The sequence below is a fragment of the Poecile atricapillus genome, chromosome 3, assembly GCF_030490865.1.
Source record: "Poecile atricapillus isolate bPoeAtr1 chromosome 3, bPoeAtr1.hap1, whole genome shotgun sequence".
Taxonomy (NCBI): domain Eukaryota; kingdom Metazoa; phylum Chordata; class Aves; order Passeriformes; family Paridae; genus Poecile; species Poecile atricapillus.
Window position 1 is genome coordinate 72,070,094 of NC_081251.1, and position 17,903 is coordinate 72,087,996.

General features: G+C 40.7%; 1 protein-coding gene across 1 annotated transcript in view; it reads right to left on the reverse strand.

Moving 5' to 3' along the window:
* The window catches only part of DISC1 (DISC1 scaffold protein), a 201,008-nt gene that overhangs the window by 179,232 nt on the left and 3,873 nt on the right, over nt 1–17,903 (reverse strand). The window contains 1 exon segment of the mRNA XM_058835575.1: nt 1,976–2,961. Coding sequence (XP_058691558.1) covers nt 1,976–2,961 — 986 coding nt within the window.

Below are 17,903 nucleotides of genomic sequence, written 5' to 3' on the forward strand. Positions count from 1 at the left end.
AGAAGCCTGCAATAGGAATGATTCCAGTGACACTTTTTTCATATACATGATGTACAACAACCATCTATACTGAGAGTACAGCTTTGCTGCTGCTGGCAGTGTTTATTCCATCATGCACTACAGTGGCAGGTCATTTAAAGTCTGCTTGGGTACCACAGCCCAGGCACGCCCACGGCAAACTGACTGATGCTGCCACTGTAAAGTGCTTTCTGTGTAAAGTGCAGGCTGGGGAGACACTCAGAGCTCAACTAATCAAAGACCTGCTTCTGCTACAGCATGGCATGTCCTAGATGTGTACCAGATGAAGATCACTTTTTATGTACAGAGAAAGCATAATTTTAACAACTTTGGTATTGTCTCCTTTTCTTGACTACCGTTGCCTTTGTTCCTTTCTGAAAACTTTGGGACTTGCTCATTATCATTACAATAGGAAGGTGTTTCAAATTAAACATACACGACTGGCTAACCAAGGGCAAAGACATCTGAGGGCACAAATCCCCAATTCTCCATTCAATGAATTAATGAATACAGAAATTAAAGATAGCAATGTTTCTTTCATGCCTATCAAATAAGCAATACTGAAAAGAAAGAAAAATAATTTCCTATTTTGATTGCATTATATATTCCCAAATTTGCAGCAAATTAATTTCCCAAACCATCTCAGACATAGGCAAATGGCAATTCCAGGCATGAAACCACAGAAACTGCTCCATGTCAATGTGTGTGATAAGAGAACCTAGTTTGAGTTCTACACACATTATCTATGAAGAGAAAGTACTACGGAGCACTGTAAGCCCAGGTCAGATGTCATGGTAAGCAAAGAAAGAATAAATGTTTCTCAGCCTTCTGTCTTACCCAGACAGAAGGTTTGTGCAAAGTCTCCCCAGAGCAGATTGTTTCATTAGGCCTAAAGACAATACAGCACATCTCACCAGGTATGTGTCTCAGATGAGAAGTTACAAAGATCTGAGTTTCCAAAAGGCAACCAAGAAACTTGAGCACGAGTGAGACAATTAAAACAAAATTAAACAAAAAAAAAAAAAACACCAAAACAACACACAAAAAAAACCCCAAACAAACAAACAAAAAAAACCACTCAAAAATAAACCCCAATACAACCCTCACTACTCACTCAGTGGGCTTTGAACAAGGTATTGCAATCAATTGTGTCCATATTATTCTCTGGATTACTGTTTCCTGTGCACAATAAGCCAATGCTTGGCTCCTTTGATCAGGTAAGCTCAGAATGCCCAACCTACCATCATAAAAATATAGCACAGCTGACCCTTCTTGAAGTTTCCCCACCCATCTCCTACAAAGACAACAGTGAATGACACTGTATACACTGTAGGTATAAATGTGGGACTATACATATATGCAAAAAGACTCCTGACCCAGCAGCCCACTGCTTCTCTGGGGTGGAAGGGGAAAAGAAAAAAATGGTTCAGTTCCCAGCTGGAGACAGAGAGGGACTTGACCCCCATTTTTCTTCATGTGGGGAGAGCACCTATTAGATTGCACACTATTTTCACAAAGTTGCCTGACTCTTAGAAACCTTTGGCTCAATTTAAATATTTCCAATTAAAAAGTTTAGTGTTGTTAAATCATGATACTTCAAGCAAAGAGTTATCTCCCCTTAATTTTATACTACATATAACCCAAACTGCAGACAAAACAGCCACCTGTGAAAAGAAATGGTACTTATAGAAGTCAGAAACTGATGTGTGATGTTTGAAATGAGAGGATTAAAGCTTCAGTAGAATATAGAATAGGGTTCTGCAACAATATCACCTATTTTTAAAGAACCAAACAAAACCTGTTATCTCATTTTTGTCGTGCAGAGCTCCACTGTAGAACTCTGAACAAAGGCCACAAAAGCCAGGAGCATCTGAACTCCTACATAAACTTTGATTTTGACACTATAAATAAAAATGTTTTGAGGAAAAGGTATCAGAAACAAAGTGAGATTACTGACCTTTAACGTACTGCGGTTGCTAAGCAAGCAATCCTGTAGCAGTGGTTCATATTTTCTCATCAAAGTATCCCAGTTATGGTCAGTGACAGTAAAGCTACTTTCATAGCCTGAGGTGACAGAAGAACCAGCAGATGCTGCATCTGAGGAATCTGTAGAATATGAAAATGTTGCATCTATATCTGAGAGAGAGACAGTCTCACAGTCCTGTAATTTATCATTTACTGGGCTCTCACGTTCATGCTGCAAATCTTCACTGGACCTGGAGAAGCAACACAAATCTCCCAAGTGCTCATGAGTTTGTGCCATCTCTTCTGGCTTCTGCAGACTGCCTGGGGTTTTGGGTTGCAGAATGATCTCAGCTTCTTCAACAGATTTGCCTTCAACATCAGTTACTCCAGAGGCCAAGTTCAGGGAGAGCTGTATGAAGCTGAAACTTGAACTAAAGCTATCATGTGCACCAGCAGAATGAGAAATACCATCTCTGTTTTGATAGTCACAGTTGTTACTCACTTCTGTCTGATCCAAAGCACACATGTTTGGGGGCTTGCTCACTTTGGTGCTGCAGCTTTTCTGCCATGTACAGCACACAGCAGAAGCATCTCCTTTGCCTGTTGTGGCAGCAGGGCAAACCCCTATCCCTGTGCTCTCTGGGCATGGACTATTGCAGTATGAAAGATTTTCACAGCATCCTGGAGTATTTCCAGCAGCGGCCAAAGTTGTTACCCCATTAGCAGGAACTACAGCACTACTCACTGCATTACAGCACAGGAATTCCAAGTCATTTTGGCACTGTCTGTGCAGAGCACAGTTCTCAGAGCCTCCACAGTGCTGCCTGCCATGCTGGAGCTCTGCTGGGCTGGTCCCTGCACAGACACCCAGGGACTGAAACTCGATCTGTCGCTGAGCTTCTGGCCTCATGTATCCAGGTCTTTTTGCCAGCTTCTTTTTTCGCAGCGAGCCCGCCGGCATTAATTGCTGGTGATCATCTGGAAAGGAAGAAAAAGTCAGTAAGTGTTTCTGCAGTTTTCCAGGCTTAACATACTGTAGCATCTGAAAATAGTTGTTTCTGAAATTTCAAGTAGCATATCGTTTTTCATCTTAACAAAACACAGTGACCATACTGCAGATAGAGAACACAGTGTGTATTCATTCACCTTCTAAAGAGTTTGCACCTGTTTTTAAGTGAACTCACTAACAAGCTCCTCCATCAGGACATAAACTTGGGTATCACATCATCTTCCCTATTCACAGGATCACTCTGCTTTTCCATTTTCAACTTGCTTAACAGCACGCTGAAGCAGAAACTTGGTTTAAGTTTCTCTGATCCAAAATGATTTCTGACTTACAAGCACATCTAAGATAAGAGTGAATCTGCATCCAAAATGTGAGAGCCATGATCACAAAGCAATTTTGTTCATAACCTGCTGTTGCTGAGTGTTCAGTTTCTTGCGTTCATATCCATGTTTCAACACTACGAGTAGCAAGTGGTTCAGACTCTGCTGCCATAACAGATGCAACTGTAACACCCTGTGGTTGCAGATGTGGATCTAATGAGATATTGTACATCTTGTCACTTAGATTAATGATACTACCTATTGTCCAAAATGTCAAGTTAAAGGAAAAGCTCTGCATGAAGAACCACCAATCCTAGAAAACTATTAATTTGTATAATTATTGAAGTATTAATGTTATTAAGAAGCAGCCTCTGCTCAGTAGCTTGGTTTCCTCACATGGATGAAAATATAAATTTGCTGTTTGCAGAAAACAGGAAAACAAAAAACCCCACACAAACAAGATAAAAATACCACAGTAAACATTAAAAGTGGGAGATCAGAATTTAATGTCCGTGTTTTCTGTATATTTTTATATACGCATTATTGGCAAAAGATTACATGATGACTACTTTCATTCTCTCATGGATTTACTGCTAGTTAAAAGGCATTTCATTTGTCTGTCCTGCACAATGGGAATCAATGGGAATACAAGCTCTGCACTGTCATCCATTTCGTAACACAAAAAGATATTGACTGGACCTATTTGCCAGAATGAGCCTTCAAGCAGATCTGATGCCTAGCTGAATTATGCCCTCTATTAGCTGCCCTCTACTCACAGAAACAGAATCAATTGGATGTTAGAAATATTCATATCACCCACACAGAGCTCTTACAAAAACACAAGTTTCAGAGTTTTTTCTTTACATTTAACATTCCTCTCTAGTCTCAAACCCTTTTAAAACCCTTTAAAACCCTCTAAACTCCTCAGCAGCTCCTAACACAGGCCTCATACACACAACTTACTATGACAACATCCTATACAAGAATTTAAGCATTAGAACTGAAACGTCCCAGGAGAATTTTCCCAGCATTCATTATAGTCTCTCCAAATAACCTTCAACAAAAGCATTTTATACATTTTCCATACACCAGAATAGTGGCACATCTCACCATGGGACTGCAGTTAAGCTTCTGTATTCTGCTTCCTATCACCATAAATTAGAATATCCCAGCAGTCTCTTACATTTTCTTTTGTTTGAGGAAAAAAAAGCATCACAGAAATCAGAAGTAAAAAAGGTCACGAAGTCCATCAGCCTGTCTACTATAAGAAGACAGTGAAATGCTGTACTGGGAGTAATTTAACAGAAGTCTTAACAAACAGGAATCACTCTCGGAGCAAGAAAACAAGAACTGAACGTCCTTTAAAATTTAATTCTTTTTGTTTATATAAAAAATAGCCTAAATTTTACTTCAGCAGAAGAAATCAGGCATGCATAAAAGAGTCATTCTAAGGCTGCATATACTCCATGGCCCTTTAAAAAGGCCTGTCACAGGGCTCATCTGTTAAAACACAAAAGGTTCTCTGGTTTAATTAAAATCAGTTTAAAATTGATCTCACTAAATCACTATGAATTTCTAAAGTAGACAGATAATTACAGCTCTTTAAACACCAAATTTAAACTAAGCTAGTGTAAATAAGGTTTAAATTGGCCAAAGCATTTGATATTCATACCAAGTGAACTGGATGCAATCCTAAAAATTATTGGAGCCAAAGGGGCTCAGTACAATTCCAGTGTCCTGAATGAGCCCATGCATCTCCGCGCTCCTCACAAGGTTCACAGGTAGCCCTCTAGACAAGTTTGGCATTCAGTTCCTCTGTAGACTCCAGGTCTACCTCCTGGTGAGCCCATCCAGCAGCACACACCGCTCACCTGGGTACCAGAACAGAGCACTGCCCGAGTTATACTCAGAATTAGAGTTGGGCCAAGCCACGAGCCCTCCAGAGGGGAGAGACCTGCAGATCCTTTGTCCCAATGTGCCTGCCCCTGAAAGCAAGGCAGGGTGGACAGAGCTGGGACCAACATGATCATAGACTCACCTTCCCTAAAGGATAAGGGGAAGCCTGGTCTCCAGGTCCAGCAAGAGAGCACTCACAGTGCCCTCAGCCATCACAAAACCCAGCCAGGAAGTTACTATTGCCTTGGGTGTATTGTTTGGGCACTGTTTACCTTTGTGCCACATCCCCGTTATCAACATTAGAATAATTTCAGTTGTTTATTATTACATATCTGAAATACAGCTACATAAACCTTCTCTGCACAGCCTTCCAACCATAGCTTGCCTTGTCTGCATGTCAGAGAAATTACACTGAACCGATTCAGCTGCCTTGTTAAAAAAAAAAACAAAAAAAACACAGGCCTTAAATTTTTCTCATCTTACCTGTTTGAAGAACATCAAATAATTGCTGACAATTAACTACAAAATTATCAGAACAAAAACAACCTAAGGCAATTTTAAGACCCTACACTACAGTGTGTCATGCATTGTATGAGACACATCTAGAAAGAGAGAAAAGCCACAAATGGAAGAGCCTTTCAATTGTAATATTAAAAACCAAAATTTTAAAATATATATTTTACAATCCTAGAAGATGATGTAACATATTTAATGGCAAATACATACAAATTACTTCAAATTTAATTATGAAAGCTCAGAAATATTCTTAACAGCTCTTTCAACATAGTAATCTTTCCTGATGACCAACATTTCATGTAAAATATCAGCTCAGATCCGGAGCAGAGGGAAAAATAAAAGTCTATTGCTGTAAAACAATGCTGTTCACATCTTAGTTGCACCAGTGAGATGAAAGAGGGAGAGGTGAAGCCTAACAGCATTTCACACTGATGGAAAAAGCACATTCTCTCGTACCCAACCTGACACTAAAGGACAGCAAAACAGACATCTAATTTATTTTAGATCATCAGTCTTTGTTTTCAGACACAAAAGTTTTCTGACCAAATGTTCTAATATCATCTGTGGATGAAAAGGTGCAAATACCTTGTATGTTTGCTATTTCAATAGAATTTTATAGATCAGTACAGAAACTCTGAAGTGATCACTTCCTCACTCCTGCTTTAAGCATGTGATGCAGAATGCTTGTGAGTTCATTTAAGTTCTCCCTGAAAGTGAGAAATTATAGATGAAGTTTTAAAGGTAGCTCAACTATCTGAATACACCTACACTATACCAGTTTGTTTTTATTAGAATAACAAATTCATCTTCAGAGCATTTGCGGGGTGGTAACTGTGATGTGGAAGAAAAGGTATTCAGTCATATTCAAAGCCAACTATCAAAGCACTGCTCCAAGCCATTTCTGTAGTGTTGCTTCTCTTAAGGAAGCCCTAAACACCTGCATCAAACCATATGCAAACAAAGTAAGGGAGTTTCAAATATTTATTATTTACAAACATACACACATAAATGTTTAAGCTATCAGAAACAAAAATGAACCATTCTTGGAGATCAATTTGACATGACAATAACCATTACTGTTCAGTTCCCACATCACAGAAATATGCAAAATATTTGCAAGTTGTGAAGTTCCTAATCAGTTATAGTTTGACTCATTCACTGAATTTCAAAGGCACCACCAAATATACAAAGTAAGATGGCACTGATCTCAACACAGCCCATATTGAAACAAACAAGTACCACCTCTTTGCACAAATGAGCTTCCCCTGAAAGTCACTTTCAAATAAAGGTTTTCCTAACTCCTAAAATGAAAAGGTCTCACTCAGGTCTTTCATCTCAGCTACTGTTAAGCGTAACCGGTTCACCTAAAGTTCCATAAAGTGTATCTATAGAGAGAAGCAGGGCTGAGTTACATTGTATTGGGTACAATGATACACATTATTTCCTCACCAAGGCTTTCTGTGATTTCTAATGTCACAGACTGGGTTCAGTTACTCAACTGTTAAATCCCCAAAATGTCACAAATAACATATTCTCTGAGGTCATTAAATGCATGTCAGTTTCCATTCTTCATTGAAAGGCACTTCAAAGAGTTGTGCATTGTAAAAGTCAGAATGCTCTTCTTTAGCCAGGGTTTAAATAATTGTGTTTTTATTGACACACTCCTGTAATGCACATCACTGAGTTGTTACAACCAAGCCACTCACCTCTTTAATGCAATAACTCATTTTAAGCCATTTGATGAAATTACAGCACCTCTCTCTAGAATTAGAATACAATCAGCTGATATTAACACATCTGTCAAATTTCTCACGCCTCAGGAAATTAAAAAAAAACCAGTTCAAACCTGGTCAACCTGGTCTAGCCTTAACACTAAGAAAGAAAAAAAAAGTCTACCAAAAAGTAAGTTGGTGAATAACAAACACTTCCCATGTCAGTAACAATCATCTATTTAGTCAGGGGAATAAGAGAAATAACCCTTTCCTTAATTACATATTTGTTACTGCACTTCACCTTCCAAATTCATCTCTGGCTGATCAGCCTCAACCCAATCATTCTCCAAAACTCCTTACACAACTCACTGATGTATCTCACCCAACACACTGATACCTGCCTTGGCCAGCTAGAACTGCCAAACTCACATCACCAGCTGCCTAAGAGAACAGTTCTCAGGCTCCCCAGTCATCATAAACCCTACAACCAGCTCAGTGATCCATCCTGTCAACCCATCTGATGAACAACAAAACATCCCAAGGATGAACACAAGCAGGCCTGGAAAAACAAACCAGTACCAGCACTGGCTGCCTGCAGCACAGTGAATAACAGAAGACACTTCCCCAAAAATATCCAGCCCAATTTTTTCCAAAGCTGTGGGTAAATTTCCTTTTAACTTATAGTAAAGTTACTGAGAATAATTTACCCACTTTCCAAAGAGGCAGATGGACACACAAGTTGCAAGCCTACAGAGAATATTCACAACAGAGAACCAATGCTTATTTCAGGAGGTGGGGTGTGGGTGTGTGTAAGTTTTGTTGCTCTCCTTCCTGAGGAAAAACTCTTTTGTTCCCAGTTCCAATACAAAAATCTGTAGAGGCAGTCCATGCAAATGTCTTAAGTGGAGAGAAACTGATTCTTTCAGTCAAGATCTGACAACAGTTTTAAATATGAGACAGAAATAGGGGAGCAAGGATGTTGCATAGAAACTGTGAAGTTTTCTTAGGTCCTAAATTAATTTGCAAACTACACTTAATGAGTTTGCAGTCATATCCCATAAAGTGATTTTGCCAAACACTCATGGAACTATGGAATCAGTACACAATAGTCCTTTTCAAAAATGGTCTATTTAACACACCACACTTCTCTTTCATCACTCTGTCTACAGAGTGACAGTGTGGATTCCCACTACTTCTGCTCAGTCAGATCATCTACACCAAGACTCTAATATAAAACTCATCAGGGGGGAGGGGAGGGAGGAATAAAAAAAAAAAAAAAAAAAAAAAAGTGAAGTGTGAGAGCACATTGACAGCAGTCAATTTCTAATTCAAGCACAGTTTGAATGCTCCAGCTTGGAGATTTGAATTTTTAATTTCACCAAGAGAGTGGGTTCCAAATTAAGCATCTGATGCACAGTCAGTCTGAAACCAGAATTGAGTTTACTGAAATAGAAAGTAATTTTCTCTTAACAGCTCAGTAGTGATCACATATAATGAAAATAAAACAACGTGGCAGCTCCTATATTGCCAAGGGTGAGGAGTCAGAAGGCTTTTAGCTTTACAATTTAATATCAAAGTCCCAGGACAAATGTTCCTCCTTTGCTTGCTGAAGGAAGTTCACCTTGTAGCCCCAGTCAGGCTGTCAGATGCAATGTCCATGCTGTCTAGGCAAGAACGGAGATGGAATGGAGCTCCAGACGTCAGGAAAGCTGAACACTGAATTCCCACAGAAAGCACAACACCTCAGGATCCAGATTAAATACAAGACACTGCAAAAGTCAGGCACAGGCACAAACTGCAGTTACAGCAATGCCCAGGACATGAGGCCAACCTGTAGCTAGGAGAAAGGCAAAGAAGTGGCGCTGCTCCCCTGAAAACAAAGTCTCTGGGCTTTACATGAAGCCCTGCAGCTCTTTATGCTCTGACACAATTTCTGCCCTCGGGTATTCTTTGCTGTTTGCAGCAGCGATTGTGTGAGCTATACTTTTGCCAGCTGCCAAATTGCTGTTCCGAGTGGCGAGATAAAGATCCTCTGGTGAACCCACAAGGCACAACCTGCAGCACCACTTTCCTGTCCTCAATGCCTGCACAAGCAGCTTCAGTTAATGCAAGTCCTTGCCAAACACCAGCAGATTGCTCAGCACCATCTGCAGATGTTACAGCCTGTGAGGGGTGAAACTGAGCTCCAGCAAGCAGAGCGCAGCTCCCTTGGAGACCTTCACTGGCAAGTGGGAAAGACACACATGATATCCCTTTTGAGATCTTCACTGAGAATATGGCTCGGCCTTTACAACCCTTACCCAAGGCTGTAGGCAGACAAAACAGAAGCTGGAAGTTTGTTTTAGTGGGCCCCAGAACACAAAAGTGAAGACGTCAGCTATATCCTTTTCCTCTAGCACAGGAGAAAAGTAGGTTGTTCAGATGAAATTCTGAGATTATCTATAAACAGGCTATGGAAGAAATACTATAGCAGAGATTGCTGAAACAGCAGCAGAGTACTAACCACAGGCAAGAACACTTCTGGCAGAAATCACAGCTCCTTCTAAATACAGTGGGTCAGAAATCACTCTGCCTAGATCAAGCCAGATATTCTTTAAGAAAAGTTTTAAAAAACGAACATTCCAGGAAAGAACAGAGGTTCTCTCTAGAAGGTAATTCCACTGGACTACAGAATTTAGCAGATGTGGCAGCACAGAGAGACAACAGCTGTCAATACAGAGGCTGAGAAAACCTCAATAAACAGCTGGAAAAGCTATTGAAAGCACTCAAAGGAGGCAACCACCATCACTACACAGCTACTTCTCCATACCTTCCCGTGTAGGAGCCCTGGCATTAGAGGCTAAACTTGCTATTTCCGACCCACCTCACCAGGTTTTGGCAGAAACACGGAGATCTGAGAAACTGCCTGCTCAGCTTCAGGCAGGAGCTGAGAGTAACCCCATGCACCTCACACCAGGACTGGAGACTGAAGACTCAACAGGATCAAAGCCTGCTCACATGTCTTCGAAAGCCATGGCCACCAAAAGCAGACAAGGATCACGGAATACAGTCAAGCAGCATCCAGTCAGACCCTTGACTGAGAGAGGACATCACCAAATACCAACAGATCTACTTTGACTGTCATTCACTCATTTTTGTCCCCGTTCTAACTGCTAATACCAACACTGCACATGCTTTCTACCGCTCCCATCAAACCCTGCCTTCTTTTACACCAACTTTCACTGCATTTCAATCATTGCTCCCCAGTTACTCCTTCCAAACCATTTCTCTTCAAGTGAAAAAGAGTTGATCCAGAATCTTTCCAATTGCTGCTCCGGAACTTTGACAAAAACCCTGGACAGGTCACACTTCACAGTCTAAAATGATAACCACCCACAAAGCTCCTGAGCAGTGTTCCAAGCCAAAGAGAGATACTCTCCTTCCCAACATGAATTTCCTCAATAGTGCTTCTCTGGTCCTTTCCAATCTTTCCTTTTTGTCACCACCATGCACAAACTTCCCTCCAGCCCCATTAACAGCATTTCTCTCACAACAGCAAACATGCATGTCTCAACTTACCCCCAAAAATCCTCCTCGTATGAGCTTCCAGGCCCTGCACCTCCTCAGCCCACCCCATCCCTTCCTAGGTGGAGAGCCTTCCTGCTTCACACGGTCCGTCAGCAGGGCTCAGAATTTTCTAGGCTTCCCCAAGTGCATTTAAAAGAAGCCCAGCCACACTTCAGCTGTGTTCATTGATCTCATCGCTTCCCTCCAGTTGCTCAGCTTCTTGGCTACGAGAACTTCAGACAATTCTCAGGGTTTCTTTTACATCTTTCACAGCACACAGAGTTTGTATGACAATCTAAACCAAAACTCACTCCAAAGGCACACTGACTCCATTCATCCCTTTAAAGATCATCTCAATGAAAACACTCTTGTAAGAGCTTCCTTCCCATGACTGTAAATCACTTCTATTCATATCTAGGAAATCAAGACAATTACCTGTCACAATTTACTCTGACATTCTCCCTGGGCTAACATACATTAGCTAATAATACAGGCTACTCTCATTAACACATGTCTGTGCTGCTCAACAAAAGCACAGACTTCTGCCAGCTGTTTTTTTTTAACATATTTCTGTCACAGACTATTTGTGATTCACTAAGTACTACTACCTAAGTACAAACCCATAGTATCTGCCACCTTTCATTGAACCTTACCCATCTGCTTTTATTATCAAAGTAAATGAAAGCACAGTAATAATCTTCAAAGAAATTGTACCCCTATATGACATAGCTTGTTTCTTGAGTGCCAGGGATTCTGCAGGATACGGCACTGAAACAAAATCTTCAGCAAAATATTTCAAGTTAAAAATAAAAAAAGAGTCAACACAGAAATCAGACCTCTCAAAAATATTCTCTGTATTAAAAGAACAAGCCAGTGAACAGTTTTTCAGGTCAACATATTCCAGATCCATCTTAGCATTTTAAGTGGATAAAGAAGGTGCAGAATGTACCATATGGTGTTAAACACACACACCTGAACAAATCTGCTTCAGTAACAAAAAGCTTGGCAGAGGAAAACTTTGAGTGTCATTCAGATAATTTTCCAGAATAAATACAGATTGTTAACTCATTACTTCCAATACTGGGGTTTTCTAATATATTATTTGGTTTAGAAAGCCTGAATTCATAATCCAGGATCAGCAGGGTCCTGTGCAAGGTAGCTCATATCCCTTTCAGGTATCTGGAATAGGTCCCTGTGTAATTAGGGATTTCTTCTGCTTCTTTCAGGTTTACACACAATACTCCTGAAAAGCATTATTATTAAGAAGTAGCAGCAGAACTGCTGTAGCTTCCTTTCGAAGAAAGCAATGCAATTTCAGAGACATTTGATCTCATGAGTTCTGAGGTACAGCAGTAATCTGATGCATTTGCTTTGTGGTTGAAGCAGACCATGAAGCAGAACCAGAAACTACACAACCTATCCCAGTCACAAAGCATGCCCAAGACAGAAGAACAAAGGACTAACACAGGACTCCTGAAAGACAGCTAAGTATTTTCACTATCAGAATACACTTAAAGCTTTGCACCTTTAGAACTCCTGTCTTCATGGAAAAAGTTGGAGATCTAAAAACAGCACTCAGAATTTTATCTTTCTATTATCTAAGCTATCAAACCTTAGAGTCGCAGGTCCCCTTGAGGCAGATCCTGCAATAATGCTATTCTGTCTGGTGAATTTTTACTGGAAACTTCAGGTTTAACTTACATTTTTCACCAGAAACATGAAGCAAATACAAACATCATATTTAGAGGACTCTTTGTCTGTAATGACTTGCACCCATCCATGTTTTTGTACTCAAAATCTAAACAAGTCTGAGATCTGAGACTGGAAAATAGATATATAAAATATCTGTGTCAAGTAAATAAACTAAGATAGTCTACACACCTAAGTAGTTAATTGACACTTTAACTACTGAATGAAACAGTGCTACCTTTCTGTTGGAAACCTTTTAAATTTTCTTCTGACTAGGCAGAAAGGAAAACTCACAGTATTTTGAATGTACTTGCCATAGTTGCTCAACCTAGAAAGCATCCTCTCTCTCCAGCCCTCTGTGAGCAGGAAGACCTTCCATGATTAGCCTTACAAAAGCCAAGAGGCGACAACAAAACCTTGAGAGATACGGAGAAGACTGAGATTTTCATTTCTGAACAATAAAAGTGTCACAATGATTCACTGAGCAAAAACATATGAAATGTCTTAAATTACCTAAAGTCTGAATCATAAGCAAGGACTCTGTACCAGAGAAAGCCAGGAAGGCAGAACTAAGAACATCCTTAAGGTTAGAATGCCCTCTTTGGGTATAAAGATATATTTGCAGCAACAGTAAATATCATCAAGTACAGTGTTTATACTTTTATGCTTTATATACTTCTATGCTACAGGAAGAAAAGTAAATCAAAGAATGCAAGTGTGCTACTCCAAGATTTCTAAAGATGTCAGAAATTACTCTAATTATCCTCCACTAGTAGCTATGTTCTGAAGATGCCACACAACAATAGTGAGGATGACAGCAATTCACAGCAGTGCAGGGGGGCAGAACAAGAAAGAGATGGACATAACTAAAACCAGGAAAGCTTCCAACTGGATACAAAGAAAAACTTTTTCACCCTGAGGGCAGCCAAGAAGTGAAGTAGGCTACCCAAAGAGGCTGTAATATCCTTGGAGGTTTTCAAGGCCCAATAAAAATATATAAAATAGATAATAGCTCTGAGCAACCTGACACAACCCCAGAGTCAGTCTGCTTTGAGCAGGGAATTGGATCAGAGATCATCTGAGGTTCCCTTGAACCCAAACTATCCTAACATACCTCTAAGGTTTAAATACATGTTTCAGGATTTTCATTATTCCACTAGTTAACTATACCCACAACAAAAGTTCAGGAGTTTCATCTGTGGAGATGCATCCAACCTTGCAAAAAAGCAACTTCTCTAATTTATAGCTCCACAAAGGAGCCACTAGAAGCTAGCAAACAATAGTTCCATCACATCCCAGAAGCTGAAAATAGCTCACTTTCTATAAATAAAATTCAGAATAAAGTTCAATACTAGAAATAAGTAAGTTCTCAAACAGCATTTAAGCATCCATTGTTCTCACAGAGAGAGAGAAATTACAAGCTTCAGTGATGGTCAGGGCCTTAAGCAAGACAGATACAGCAAAGCACAACACAGGAGCTCCAATTGTTCCACAGCAGCAGGCCTTTAGTAGTTAGCTGGCAATTAAATTATGCTCATGAGCATCACCTAAATGTCACTTTGATCTATTGCAGTTATTTCACAAAATCTTTATTACTGAGGCTTTTTATTGCCAATGTACAAACATTGGCAAGCATTTCTCTTTGCTATATTAAAAATTATTTTGATACCTGTTCCTAGGCTGCTTGCCAACTGGAAGACAAGATGGAGCCATCTGTGAGACTACAACTCTCTGAAGACACTTCCCTTTCAAAAACATAATCCCTTAAATGGTGCTAAGGGCATTACACACTAAAAACCTAACATCACATCCGAACAGCTGCAGCAAAACCTGCCTCTCTCACAAATTTCCCAGCAAAGGAAGGAGGGAGACCACTTCTGCCCAGGGAATACTGCCTCTACGCTATCCAGTCTATGAAGTCTGATTATAGCTGTTATTGGGCATGTAAAAAGTCACACCTGAATACTCTGCAACACAGATGTATCGGGCAGCCAAAACTGTGCCAGAGATCTATACCTTAACTGAATTAAGTAGCAAACACAGCTATTTCTATATCTTCTTTTCCTTGATTTGGTAGAAATTTGAGGGATTGCTAAGGCTGGTCTCTTCTTCCAATACATAGCACTGCTGGTACTCAAAATACGTACACAGGCTGCTACCCAGAAATCCTTATATCCTCTGCACTGTCTTCACCTGGTTGATTTTGATTATTATTACTCCTGGTATTATTCCCAACTTGCCCCCTGTCTTGTAATCCTTCTTTTAAAAACTCCTCTCATATTTTATATCATGATTTCCAAGCCATTAGATATCACTTTTAGCCAACTAACATCTAGAACAATTACTCCAAAGAGACCTGCAGGAAAGACAGCAAGCCCATGTACTTCTCATGGCTTCCACTGAGGAATCATACTGGCCTCTCAGCATTAAAACCAGAGCCAATCTAAACTTGCAAGGGTCACACTTCCAACTTTATGCCTAGGCAAAGCACACAGAGTTTCACTAAGCCGTGGCAGCACACGAAGCAGGAACACAAGAAGTGCATGTGCATCAAGATCCAGGAGAAAAGTCTGGACTCTCATCAAGAAATTCAGTGCCACACCAAACTCACCAGAAACACAGAAAATCAGTTGCTACACACCATGCTCTCTACTCGTAACAAAGGTAAAGTATTATAAAATAATATGAAATTAATTCAGCAAGTGAATGATATGAATATACACTACTAACCTAAGATGGTTAGTCATTAGCTTGCTTAACCCAAAGATGGAAAACCTTACTAACTGTACTCTGAAAGATAAACACAAGGCCTTGAAGTACAACAGGGCAAGCCAGTAGGTTTCACAAAGGGCAATCAGAAGTCTTATGCATTATTGTTCCCAAAACAGCAGTGCTGGCTTTTACCTGCCACAGTCCTACCTCACAGAAGAAAAGATGATCACAAATCTACTCCTGAAAAATCTACATCGTAACTCAACATGGGCAGAAAGCATCTCCTCAGCTAACATGAAATGGATCCTAACTTGACCCTGGAACAGATGATCCCATGGAAAATTCTGCCATTGGCAAAAGCTATCACCGTAGTAGGAAAATTTGCAACCACCTAAAAGAACACATACTGCTAGTGCTCAGTGCATACAAAAAAAAGAAGTGGAAGCTGATCTTTTCTTACCTTACAGCAACTCGAGACCCCCTGACAAAACTGGATTTTCCACTAATCTTCATTCCATAGGAAGCAGACATCCAGTTCTGAGGGACTGCTCAGAGGAAACCATTAACTGCAGCAGCTCTTCTCTCACAGCCAAGTCTGTACAAGCCCCCAGCAGACCACAAGCGTGGGAACACTACAGCAGCTCTCTCACCATGACCATGTGCAGGCTCCCCAGGGGAAAAGGAAACACAATACCTGTTGATTATTAACTACTTTGGGAGCAAAACCACACAGAGGATCAGCTGCTCTGGTCCTGCACCCCAGGCAACAGTAATCAGATCCTTCTTACACAATTTCAGTGAGGGTCTACTCAAGGTTTTCCCTGCCCTGAGCAGATTAAAATGTCCTGCTCTCCTAAGCAAGGGTTCTGGCAGGACACGAGCAAAGTTTCAGACCTGCTAAAACAGTGCTGTCCCACTGCAGGGCAGCACAGCCTGGGACCATCCAAGGTGTCCAAGAGCACCTCATGCCCCTGAGACCCCACATCACTGCTGAAGCACAGATATCACCACCCTATCCACATCGCTCCTACTGGAGACACAGCAACCAGAGAGATGTTAACAGTAAGGAAATCTTACTACAGCAATGTAAAATATCACCAAACTCAGCAGCTGTGTATCACACCCTCCTGAGACTGGTGTGCCTATGGCTCTTCAGGAGCAGAGCTGGGAACGCCACCCAGCCACAGCTCAGCCTGAGCTGTTAGTGCAAATGCCGACGGGCTAATGCACTGCTCATTAAATGGGAAAAGCCAAGCCCCAGCAAGCAGCTGTGCTGCCCATTTCCCTCCATCACGCGATCTCCACGGGCCATTAGCAACAGGAAGCACCTGAAACCTAGACCAGCACAAGGAAATTCAATCTCATTCCCTCCTCAGTAACTATCTTTGTCCAAAATCCTAACAGAGAATGGAAAGCTCTTGTCCCCAAAGCCATGCTCTCTAACAACAGGGGGAAATTAAGTTTAAATGATCAGCCTAGCTCTTGCAACAAAAAGTCAGATATTTTATGGAGCTGAGGCTACCTCAATTTACCACCCTGAACAGGCTCAGGGACGTTCCTTCTCTGAACCTTGCGGTGTTTCCCTGAAGTAGAACATTTACGTGAGGAGGAAAGGGAACAACCAACCACAAGAATTAGACAGCCATAACATAAAGGAAAAGCCTGTGGCTATAAGTATTTGGCCTTGCAAGTAGCCTCCCGCAGCACCATTCCAAGTGCCTGCATATCTGCAGTAATGATAACCCATAAGACTAAGCTGGTATGTCAGCGGGAAGAACGCTTACCACCAAAACAAAACCAAAACACTTTAAGTATCCCACTAAAACAGCAAGAAAGCAGTTTACTATCATGAAAAAAACCTATTCTTCCCCTCCCATGCTCTCTGGAGAGTTGTTGGCTGCCCAAAAATAAAACAAAAAGACATTAAAAATGGTTTCCTTTATTGCTTAAAGCATATTTTTCAGACCAGTCTGATGATTTTCACCATCATCAGGCTGGTGATTTAAACTCAAATTGCTGTCAGGTAGGTGAGCTGAGCTAGGGATTGTAGTGTTCACCCTTAGCTTAATCAGTAAAGTAGTGAAGCCATCAACAAACTTCGTTATCTACAGACACATTCAAAACATCACTATTATCTGATTCTAATATTCCATCACTATTATTATTCACCATCAAGCAAGGTCTTGAAAAGCTACACCAATGCCACATGCCTCAGCTTACACAGATCTGGAGACTTTCAAAACCATTCAGAAAATCTAATGGTCTCAACTCCCAGTTCCTGTCTCTCTCCCAGATACTAACCCTTTCATTTTATTTAGTTTTACAATACTCACTATCAACCTCTTGACTTTTCACTCCACAGGTTGCCTCAAAGTCTCCCTACTAAGATATTTTCTTCTGTAATGGTTTCCTGTCCCACTGACCTCTCAGTGCAGCAAAGGAAAACTTTCGACAAGAGCACATTACATCCCTCCAAACAACCAACTCTTCAGCCATTGCAGAGAACAGAGAAAGGTCACATAC